Raw genomic sequence first — 12,945 nt, forward strand, 5'->3', positions numbered from 1 at the left:
ACCTAACAACCTCTAGCATCGAAAGTCCAAAACCAACCCTTCCAATCACTTGATATGGCCCACACCTTGCAGACAGAATAACAAAGCAGGGATGTATATTCCAATATACCCCTACCCAACCACGGGCCCACCTTCGAATGTGTACCTCACAAAGATTATTGACATTAGAGAATATTCTTCCATAGACATCTTCTAAACAACCTTTGGGAAGTCTTTTGGCACATGTCAGGAAAAGGTCAAATGCCAAGGGATTCAAAACAACTCATAATAGAGTTTGTGGTTACACTTTCTAAAAAAGTATTTTATATTTAAGCTTGGTATATAACTTCTCTAGGAAGGGTCCCTGCTTTGAAATGGCTTTGGTCATTAAATGAATGTCATGATACATTTCATGCTGGGGGTTAGCACTTGAATTAATTACTTTCATGATTTACAGTACAAGGAACACTTACCTCAACATTTTATTCACACTTTATATCAATCATTGTGTCAGTGCAGGGAAGGCAGATCACAATATGGACTGGTGAATCAAACAACTGGGATGTCACAATTTGATATGATTCATCAATTTGTATTTTGATCCTTTATCACTTATTAAAAAGCAATAGTACATTTGACAATCATCTCCCAGAGTAGGAGGGCTAACATCTGTTCCTAGAACCCCCACCCATCATCATGGCCTTGTTCACAGTGGGTCAAACAAGCACCACCCCACCACCCTCCCCCCAACACTACACACACCCTCCCCTTCCCCCACCCACCACCTATATCAACAGTGGGTCTAACAGGCTCCACACCTCCCCTCCCCCAACACTACACACACCCTCCCCTTCCACCACCCATCATCATGGCCTATATCAACAGTGGGTCATACAAGCACCATCCCACCACCCTCCCCCCAACACTACACACACCCTCCCCTTCCCCCACCCATCATCATGGCCTATATCAACAGTGGGTCCAACAGGCACCACACCTCCCCTCCTCCAACACTACACACACCCTCCCCTTCCCCCACCCATCATCATGGCCTATATCAACAGTGGGTCTAACAGGCTCCACACCTCCCCTCCTCCAACACTACACACACCCTCCCCTTCCCCCACCCATCATCATGGCCTATATCAACAGTGGGTCCAACAGGCACCACACCTCCCTTCCCCCAACACTACACACACCCTCCTCCCTCTCCTCCACCATCTTGGCCTACTATTTAACAGTGGGTCAAACAAGCACCTGCCCCACCCCTACTCCAGTACACATACACCCTCGCTACCCCACCCCTCCATCATCTTGGCCTCTGTATCAATAGTAGGTCAAACAAGCACCACCCCACCACCCTCCCCCAACACTACACACACCCTCCCCTTCCCCCACCCATCATCATGGCCTATATCAACAGTGGGTCAGACAAGCACCTGCCCCACCCCTACTCCAGTACACATACACCCTCGCTACCCCACCCCTCCATCATCTTGGCCTCCGTATCAATAGTAGGTCAAACAAGCACCACCCCACCCTCCTCCCCCAACACTACACACACCCTCCCCTTCCTCCCCATCATCTTGGCCTATATCAACAGTGGGTCAGACAAGCATCTGCCCCACCCCTACTCCACTACACATACACCCTCGCTACCCCACCCCTCCATCATCTTGGCCTCCTATCAATAGTAGGTCAATCAAGCACCACACCACCACCCTCCCCCAACACTACACACACCCTCCCCTTCCTCCCCATCATCTTGGCCTATATCAACAGTGGGTCAGACAAGCATCTGCCCCACCCCTACCCCACCCCTACTCCACTACACATACACCCTCCTACCCCACCTCCTCCATCATCTTGGCCCTTTATCAACAGCGTGTCAAACAAGCACCACCCCACCACCCTCCCCCAACACTACACACACCCTCCCCCTCTCCTTCATCATCCTGGCCTATATCAACAGTGGGTCAAACAAGCACCACACCACCACCCTCCCAAAACATAACCCCACCCAACTCTCTCCCAACACTACACACACCCTCCCCTCTCCGCCATCATCCTGGGCTATATCAACAGTGGGTCATACAAGCACCACACCACCACCCTCACAACACTACCCCATCCCATCCTCCCCCAACACTAAACACAACCTCCTCCTCTCCTCCATCATCCTGGCCTATATCAACAGTGGGTCAAACACGCACCACCCCACCACCCCACCACCCCACCGCCCTCACAACACTACCCCATCCCACCCTCCCCTAACACTACACACACCCTCACCCTCTCCTTCATCATCCTGGCCTATATCAACAGTGGGTCAAACAAGCACCACCCCACCACCCTCCCCAAACATAACCCCACCCAACTCTCTCCCAACACTACACACACACTCCCCCTCTCCGCCATCATCCTGGGCTAAATCAACAGTGGGTCATACAAGCACCACACAGCCACCCTCCTACAACACTACCCCTCCCCTCCCCCAACACTACACCCCCACCCCCACCCCCTCCCCACACCCTCCATCATCTTGGCCTACATCAACAGTGGGTCAAAGAAGCCCCCTGAAACAAGAAACATCACCAGACATGTGCTACTTCAGCTCAACTATTTCCAATCTGTTTACAGGCAAAACAACTGTGCTTTCTTTGCGAATGTCAGAGTGGAGGGTGATGTTATATATAGCTGTACCTGTTCACATCAGCATGTGTTCCAGGAGAGCAGCTGGCCATAGCAGCGAGGGGAGATCTGGTTGCTACTACAAACTTAATACATTCAACTGTTACAGTGTCAAGTCACTTAACACAGGAATGTCTGGGAGTCATCAGAGATGCATGGTTCTTGTCATAGAGAAGCTAAAAACCTCACTGTTTATAGAATCTCTGCAAACCTTTTGTGCCATAAAATTCAACCTAGGCAATAAACTCATCAGGTCTGTAAGTTTCTTGTCAGAGAGAAATGAAACAGATCTCATTTAGAACTCCTGGTACTTTTTATCAGAAGAAAGACAATAAATACTGCTCACTGTACACCTATTACTATCACAGAGATACAGTCAAATAGTATTGTATCTTAACTTCCTAAGACCAGATCAGTCTGTTTCCTGTTTCATTGAAGAGCCTACCCAGTACCTACATTTCATTGCAGTAGAAGTAAAAAAAATTCTGTGTTTGATTGAAAATTGTTTTGTCATCCTATTATTTATATTTTTGTTAAAACTCTCTAGAGGCTTTATTTGGTGGAAATCAATTCTAACAGCATTTAAACAAATATTTTTGACATATGGACCAAGAAAATAGGTATTAAAGAAATGATTTACAAAAATACATAAATACAGTAAACTACGGTTATAACGAACACGCTTAAAACGAAATTACTTTTTAGTCCCGGCTATTTGCTGTAGTTATACTGTATATATGCTTATAACGAACTACAGTTATAACGAACTCAAAATAGTAGTCCCTTTGAGTTCGTTATAGTGAGTGAGTATGGTTTTACGCCGCTTTTAGCAATATTCCAGCAATATCACGGCAGGGGACACCAGAAATGGGCTTCACACATTGTACCCATGTCGGGAATCGAACCCGGGTCTTCGGCGTGACGAGCGAACGCTTTAACCACTAGGCTACCCGACTGCCCCCAACGTTTTTGGTATGGGACACAAGCAGGTAATGGAGAAATTGTCGGTGTGTTGTCACGTCACGTCACGTACCTAGATATGTACTTTAGTTGTGACTTTTCCAGTTTGGGTTTTCTATTTGCCTTGACCGAGTTTGAAACGTAAACATGGACGGTAAATCCGTTGGAGAAATGAGTGAGTTGGATTTTACGCAGCTTTCAGCAATATTATTCCAGCAATATAACGGCAGGGACACCAGAGCTTCACACATTGTACTCATGTCAGGAATCAAACCCGGGTCTTCGGCGTGATAAGTGAACGCTTTAACTACTACGCTACCCAGCCGTCTGACCATTAGTAAGGGTTTTGCTATATGTTATCATCATAAGGATTTGGTGAGGTGAAATTGGGTTTAACCTTGCGTCCAAGATTATTGCGCTTATATAGCGATGTGCATGCACGTCTGTGTGTGTGTGTGTGTGGCTACTTGTACTAGTCCGGACTGATGCCAATTTATAGTGCTAGCTCACTGAGATACCATGCCGCAGTTTAACATGAATACCCCACTCAGACACAGTATACTGACTCCGAGCTGACAAGTCCTTGTTTTAGCCCCTTATTGCCGAGCGCCAGACAGGGTAACAACAAGTACCATCTTTTAAAGTCTTTTGGTATGGTGCGGCCGGGGATCGAACCCCGGACCTTCTGCTCTCCGGACGCTCTACCACTACACCACGGAGGTGGTCTCATAAGGACTAGTGGACTAAAACAGTTAATTTCTATCGCTTTCTGAGCTCCTATTATTTTTCTACATTTTTGCATATGACCAGTTGCATCAGTTCACATGTTTAAATGCATGTTCAGATTGGCCAGTGAATTCCTGGCTCAGAATCAACTGCAAGAACAAGAGTGGGATGTCATCATGATGATTAACTTTGGTCAAAAGGCGCACAAGAACAAGTACATGTAAGGCAACGGTAGTGACTCACCATAGCCCTCGGAGCTGGTGTTGCATTGTGGGCTGGACATGGGGTAGTTTCCAGGGATCATCACGGAGATCGGGGGCACACTTGGCAGGGACTTGTCATCTGCAATATCAGAGAAAGCAAGTCAGTTTTACAGCAGCATGTACAGAGTGAGTGAGTGAGTGAGTGAGTGAGTGAGTGAGTGAGTGAGAGTGCGTCAGCAATACCAGCTTTATCATGGTGGTCCATAACAAACGGAATCTGCATCCTGCAAACCAGAGCACAGGCGGTTCTAGAGGGAAGGGTGGTCCAGGGGGGAGAAAACCAAATGCAGTACTTTGTAGGCAGCAAAATTACTTGAGGGACGATTTTGATATTCTGGACCCCTTCCTTTTTAAAAATGCTGGATTCCCTCTTGCAGAGCTTGAACATGGGACCAAGGAAGTGTCTGATGATCATATTATCATACTGCTACTCCAGTGAAGTTATACTTGGAAATATATTTTTCTTAAAAAAGAAGTTTCTAAGTAATTGTTAAAGAAAAAACACATACGCAAAACAGAAATGAATCACACTTCAAGATGATGATTCTACACCAGTAATGACAAAATTCTTTAGATATTTCAGCAAACAAGGTCTAACAAATATCCCCATACCTCTCTATTTACAAATATCAAACTGATACATAACAGTTACATTCTTTTCGAATGACTCAGATGCACAAACACAACTTTCCCACACAAATCAGCCTGAGTATGCACTTACTCCCACTGGGAAGTAAACTTCAGGCGGCCATTACAACAACAGGGGAGGTAACTCTCCCTATTTGTGCCCCTATCCACCCCCTTCCATGCCAAGTTCAATACATTTCTCCACCAACGTAATGACATCCTCCAAAACATACATGCATCAATGTCAACATCTGGCCCCTGAAAGATAATTTACTTCCTGCAGATTCTGGCTCGATGCAACTAAAGTGCTAGTTGTGTTTATTAGCTGGAGGCCATCTTTTTATTTCTGGGCAGGCAGCTGACATGATATTGGTAATGAAGATATATGATACACACAGTCTTCTATATGTGTTTCTGCGGGAGAGTTTATGGTAATGTATGACAGAGTCGGAATGTATATCTACATTTTTACACTTTTGCACCTAGCTTTCATACGTAATTGTAACCAAACATTCACATTACAATTGAAGTGTGATCCCAAAATACAAAATTACATATGGTCAATTCTTTAAGACTGACCAAGATGCTCAAATATATTTCTACAAAATGTTGGAAATGAAATATTTTCAGGATTAAAGTGAAATGTAAAATTCAGCGTCATTCTTTATAGTGATGAAAATATTTAATAATTTATCATTCATAAATGATAAAGCGTAAACAACGTAGGCATGAACTCTAAGAGAACAAAAGTAGTGCCAAATTTATTTGAAAGGTGGCCCATGCAACATTCACTGAATTCTCCTTATGTCTAAAATTTAATATTTGGGTGCTGTATTAACCTATACCGAAACAATATCAGATATGTGTACTGCTCAAAAGATTTTAAAGAACACCCCATTCTTTCAGGCTTTCATGCCATGTGAGATTAACTATAGTTACATGAAAGTATTGGGTGTTCTTTAACTTCTTTTGAGTAGCATATCTGGCAAAACTCTCCAGTCTGAACTACATGTATAGGTGGTCAATAGTATGAAGCAATTTTTAAAGTCTTCTGCCAGAAACCAACAATATTCCAGTTATATCCTGGCAGGCTGTGAGTTATCAAGTCTGGGACTGACAAACCATTTTGGGATGACAAGACCCAACAAACCTGGGCCCACTTGCACAAAATGATCTTAGTGCTGCAACTATTGTAAGCCAATGTTAAAGTATGGTAGTTACGATCATCTTAGCGCTAAGATCCCTTTGTGCAAGTGGGCCCAGGTCACACATTGTATTTGTTTGTTTATTTGTTGTTTAACACTGCACTCAGCAATATTCCAGCCATATGACGAGTCTGTACATAATCAAGTCTGGACCAGATAAGCCAGTGATTGATATATATATTATATGCATCAACAAATTCAGCAAGCCTGACCACCCAATCATGTTAGTCGCCTCTTATGACAAGCATAGTCACCTTTTACAGCAAGCGTGGGTTGCTGAAGACCTATTACACATTGTAAACATCCTATACTCACTAGTCAGCTCTTACAACAATTATGGGGAACTGGAGTTCACAAGGTGGGGTGAAGAAGAAGAAGAGGAAGAGGAAGTAGAAGAAGAAGAAGATGAAGAAAAGCGCCTGACTTTCAACCAAAAAAATTCTCAGTGGTGCTGTAAGGAGTCTATCAACAAACAAAGTATGAAGCAATCAGGGCCCCGTTCCACAAAACAATCTTAGCGCTAAGATGATCGTAACTCCAATGCTTTAACATAGACTTACGACAATCATAGCACTAAGATCGCTTTGTGGAACAGGCCCCAGGTCTCTACACTATGGCCAATAGTAATGAAACATTCTATTTTCCGCAAATTGTGCTCCGAGAAGGACCTGCTACCATGCCACATATCATCGGTTGGGGTTTAGCGTCCATTTCTGGCGTTCCAATTTCATGGACGGGACTATACCATATACTGCTTTTAACATCTTAAACTCACTCTTTACTCAGGCTCGCTGACTTGGTTGATGCATGTGGATCGATGCTCATGATATTAATCACTGGATTGTCTGGTCCAGGCTCGGTTATTTACAGACCGCCGTCATATAGCTGGAATATTGTGTGGCATTAAACGATAAACCAAATCTACTCTTTAGACCATGTATTTTACCTGCTGTATTTACAAGAGGAAATGGCATTATGACATTCTGTGGAGAATATCATGAGAATCTGTTGATTATGGAAGTAGAATCAACAAGCCCCAAACATAATTAAGTGATATCTCCGACTTAAACCATGTTATGGTTGATATATTATTTCTCTATGATTTTCATAACAACCTATAGTTGCATCAGTCTTAGTTGTTTAAAATGCACGTTCAGAATGGCCAGTGAATTCCTGGCTCTTGAACTGGCCCATATATTTGTACTGCAATATTCATACAGTTAGACCATCTTATCCAGTACTTACATAATGCACATAGCATTTCAAAAAGTAGGTCAGTAAACTCTCCATTCGTTACAGATAAAGTTTAAACAATAGTGATATCACAGCTGTGTTAAGTCTCAGTTGTTTAAAATGCACGTTCAGAATGGCCAGTGAATTCCTGGCTCAGAATCAACTGCAACAACTACAGTGTGACATCATCATAATGGTTTAAAGAACAATTACATGATGAATCAATTACTGATGCGACATTTTCTACCTGTCACCCCAGCTTGATAATGGTGTAAGAATCTACATCGAAACGTCTCTTTATGCAATAAACCAGAAGTTGCTACCCATAAAGTTGTACGTTTTCTTACTTAATCACAAACTTCGAAAATGCCAGTCAAACAGTTATTTTCTATCAAAATACTAATTTCAAGACAAATTAAAGACAATCAATGTCTTAAAATATGTACCAATCCGAAAACCTCACAGAAACAGAACCCATACTGTCCGAACAGCAAGCTACCACTAAAACCAGTGTGCTGAGCTGATCCCGTACTACAGCAGCCATACTGAATGAGGCCCATCTGGACAAACATGCGTGAATAGTCCGAGCTCCTTCAGCAGTATTTACCAGACCTAAACCGATGACATGCCACACAATACCCTGCCATGACTCAGTGGTTCCTGGGTGGCAAGATCATTAGATACCAAAGCAATTTTTCAGCTATTACCGTTTTTACATTGGCATCACACACAAGACAGAGTGGGTACAATATACTATATAACAAGACACGTGCACCACCCAGATGGTAATAATAATGGTTATAGCACAGCAAGCATCATGGCGGCACTGCCAGCATAGCAATTACTATGCTGTGTGTAGGTTTCCGAAATGGCAAAAGTCAATTAGTTTTATACACATAGAAGTAGCATCTGTCTGAAGTTGTAGGTGCATTAGGCCAGGCGTTTTATATTTTTCGGATTGTGGACCCACCGACTCTAATTTTTTTAGAAAATGTTAAAAAAATTATCAGATTTCTATATTTTCTTTCTCCACCATAGTCAGTTATCTTATTTGAACAGATGAATTTACTGTTGTAAACTAGTAACGAGATACATAATCGATCTTTGTTGATCCCGAACCCGAACATGGAAGAGCCTCCCTTGACAATTGCCCGTGTTGTATTGGTAGAATTTTTATTGTTACAAGAGGCATTTTCATCACAAATATGTTCATAAAGAATGCCAGAGGCATTCTGCATTTTAAAAAAATGCATCAGGCCTTTTATTTTTTTTCCCCTCCTCCAACCCTGGACTTTGGGCTGAAAAATCCGTAATCCTAAAAATAAAAAAGGCCTGGCTTTACCAGCATAACGAATAAGATTATTATTTTTGTACTGGATTCCAAAATGGAAAAGTCAATGAGTATTATACACGTAGAAGTAGTATCTATTTGAAGTTACTTTTAAACATGTTGGTATTTATTGCACATCATGTCAACACTCGGCGCTTGTGTAGAAAAGAGACCTACATAACCTGATTTATGTACCTACCTAAATATGTAACTGACATGTTAACTGGGTGAGACATGATATAATGGGGAGTCGGACAAAACCAAACAGTTGGTAGAATAATCAATGTCTCATAAACACTCACGAAACTCTCCTGCATCTGTGACACTGAAAACGTTTATCTTTGTACCTTAGCACAAATATTCAAATATGACTACTGTCAGTTGGAAGGGAATGACGAACTTCATCAATGCTTTTTGACCAAGGATGGAGAAGGCATATTTTACTATAGTCCGAAGTCATCTCAACATGATGCAAGGGAAGTAACTCTTCTCATGTTCAGTATTAAGTGAAACTGGCCAAATCATGCCAGCAGTATGGGGTACTGGTAGTTCAAATCCCCTTAAGAATTGACTTCAATATTTTTTGTTTATGGGGGTATAAACATAAACATGTGTGTGCATACAGTGTAAATCTGCATATTGTGCAAATGTTTTTATGTTGAAACTTGCATAAAAGCAAAAATAAGTCAATTTTTATCAATACATAAGTCAATACATAATATATGGGCCGGTTCAAATGCAGCATGGGTACCGAAGCACAAAGTTATAGATTCATTACGATTATATATTATGAATGTACTTTTATTCATTTTCATTTATTTATTGATTTATTCAACTTTCAGGCTGTATTTTAAATCTGATTATTTGATGCTTTAAGTCAGATGATGGATGTGTTGCTGGCAGCGAGAACGCATTCCTCGTGCATCACGCAAGGGCGACTCACGCAGTATAAACACAGAAAACAAAGAGTTCTGGTTTATTTTTCAAATATTTTCCACAACAGAATATTTTATCAAAGTGTAAAAGTAGGGATGAGTTTTAAGTAGGGGAATCCTCGTAACTCTCCCTTCCTTAAAAATAATGGGCCTCTGCTCCATTATTTTTAAGGAATGGAGAGTTACTCGGACATTCCCCTCTACATAATTATACTGGCCAGCTCAGCTGGCTCTTATATTATTTGTATGTGACTACGTTACGTTTGTAGCTAATTGTGCATTATCATTAAAATAGTCTTAAAGGGACAGGACGTCTACCGTTCTGAAGTTTGGTTTGTAAACCATAACCCCTAGGTTCACCATGTTTACGCAGCATTATTCCGCAACCGTATGTTCTGCTCGAGTAACCACACCATCGGTGTAGGCTTATCACGGACAGACGGACCTAATGCAAGCCTTTCAGTGTGCTTTTCATATCGTTTTGCATAATTTGCATAGATATATACTACTACAACTGTGACAGTGAGGTGCATGACAATATAGCTTTACACGTCAAAGTGACTGTTTATTTCCAGCTCTCAGTAGGGCTTCATACCAAACGTGGATGATAAATATACATATGGAAATAGTTCTTCACGTTTTAGGATATTTCTCAATGAAAGTTCATTGACGAATGATTATCAAAATGTGGAGACTGGTCCAAAATGAAACATGAAAAGCACATGAATGGACTCAAATCCATAGACATCACCTCAGAGACAGTGTTTGAAATAACATAAATTGCCAGGCTGCCATCAAGACCCACAGACTTCAGAAGCTATGGGCCCAGACTAAATTCTTCAGGTTCTCATGTAAAAAACTGCAGTTTATTGGGACAAAGAAATTAACATGTAAATTTACTGCAGGCCAGAAGGACCCATACAAATTTGAAACGATGGCCCAACACAGCATCTACCTGCCACGGGCCCACATGCAGGCACTTACTCCGAAGACTGCTCAGAGATCTATTGCATGGAAATATCAAACGTCAACCCCAGAGAATAACCAATCACGATTATCCACCAAAACAGATTCCACTGGGTGGTATAATTAAAAGGAAAAATAGTTGTGACAGTTATATGAATGTGAGTGAGTGAGTGAGTGAGTATGGTTTTATGCCACTTTTAGCAATATTCCAGCAATATCACGGCGGGGGACACCAGAAATGGGCTTCACACATTGTACCCATGTCAGGAATCGAACCCGGGTCTTCGGTGTGACGAGCGATTGCTTTAACCACAAGGCTACCCAACCGCCCCTTATATGAATGTACCACAAACAGTGATGACACCAGGTGTTCAGAAGAAGGATCAGCAGGTCCTAGATCACCGGTAGCAGTCGCCACTCACACAATTTGCATATATAATTGTGTGTTTTCTAACACCACACAGCAGTACTCCTGCCATGCAACAATGGCCAGTATATAAACCAGACAATGTTTGTTTTTTTCATCTAAAAACAATATAAAACCAATTTCCTAAATTCGAAGACAAATTTTCAAAACACAGTGAGTGAGTGAGTGAGTGAGTGAGTGAGTGAGTGAGTGAGCAATATTCCAGCAATACGGCGGGGGACACCAGAAATGGGCTTCACACATTGTACCCATGTGGGGAATCGAACCCGGGTCTTCGGCGTGATGCGCGAACGCTTTAACCATTTGGCTACTCGACTGCCCCCAATAGCGGTAAAGAGTTAGTAGTTGACTCCTGGTGGCAAGGCTTGTTAAGATTTGGTAAGACTAGCAAAAACTCACTGTTATGAGAATCCATTATATATGTATATTTACTTTCATGAAGAATATATATATGTACTTTGTTTTCAGGAAATGTATATTCCTACCTTTTTATATATTATGTTGCTTGTGTATAGATTGCCAGTGATCAACACTGACCAAATACACACTTCTTACTTGCATACTTAAATTAGGAATTTAACGTGCGCTTTCCGATATATGCGTATTTCGCACACGGGCCCACCAGGCCATTTGGTGTTTGGTTGAAAAGGGTATGTCCGAAAAGGTGAGGCAACCTAGGTGGGGCTTTTTAGGGCTGCTTACTTAATTTGGGGAACAATTTTGGAATGTTGAAATATGCCATAAAGGTGTGGGGGGAGACTAAAAGGAGTTTGTGTGTTTTTATAGGTTTAGAATTTTAGGGTTTATTGGCAGCTTGTTTGTTGTACTTTTATTTTAAATTTGACCAAGTAGGTCTGTTTTGATTAGATATATGCCTAGTGCTTTAAAGGTCATTAAGGGGGTTCAGTACAGTTGCTAGTGTCATTTGATTGTTGCAATTTAGTGTGGATTGGAGTGTTGTTCTGTGTTGCTGGTAATGTGTGCAATATAGAGAATCTCACCCGAGTGTCTTTTGATATCAAATATATCAACACGAGTTGATAAAAGTGGGAAAACTCCGAGACTATCAAAAGACACGAGGGTGAGATTTTATTTATCATCCAACATCATTCTTCCAACTTTTTCAGTTTGTAGACAGTAATAAGCAATGTCTTAGTGTAAAAAGTACTGCTGACAGCTTTAGTAGTAGAGCCATTAGTGATGTCATTTGATTGTGGCGTCATGGTAACCAATGACGTCACAATGGTCTGCAAAGCATTGTGATGCAATGTCATTGCAGCGATATCTACAGTGTAGATATCGCTTGATCTCACCCAAGCAATATCTCCTGTGGGAGCCAGTTTTGGATGATAAATAGAGGTTATCACGCGAGTGTGTTTGGGGATGGTAAATATCCTGCATTAGGAATAAACATTGTATTTAGCGATTTCTGATAGTTATTCTGCCTTTTTGGGAAGATTTTTTCCTTTGTGATACTTTTAATTTCGTTTTTTGATAATGGTAGGTTGATGCTTACTTCTAATTTTAGGAAACTGATTTGGCTGCTTTGTATGCGTGTTCGTTGCCAAACACTCCAACGTGGGCAGGGATCCAAATTATTTTT

General features: G+C 41.7%; 1 protein-coding gene across 1 annotated transcript in view; it reads right to left on the reverse strand.

Annotated features, from left to right (window-relative positions):
* Positions 1-12,945, reverse strand: part of LOC139472416 (mediator of RNA polymerase II transcription subunit 15-like) — a 67,644-nt gene that overhangs the window by 24,114 nt on the left and 30,585 nt on the right. Inside the window, exon 15 of the mRNA XM_071254890.1 lies at positions 4,600-4,698. Coding sequence (XP_071110991.1) covers positions 4,600-4,698 — 99 coding nt within the window. The remainder of the gene's footprint in view (positions 1-4,599; positions 4,699-12,945) is intronic.

This window comes from Haliotis cracherodii, unplaced genomic scaffold, assembly GCF_022045235.1.
Source record: "Haliotis cracherodii isolate W230 unplaced genomic scaffold, xgHalCrac1.p SCAF_24, whole genome shotgun sequence".
Taxonomy (NCBI): Eukaryota; Metazoa; Mollusca; class Gastropoda; order Lepetellida; family Haliotidae; genus Haliotis; species Haliotis cracherodii.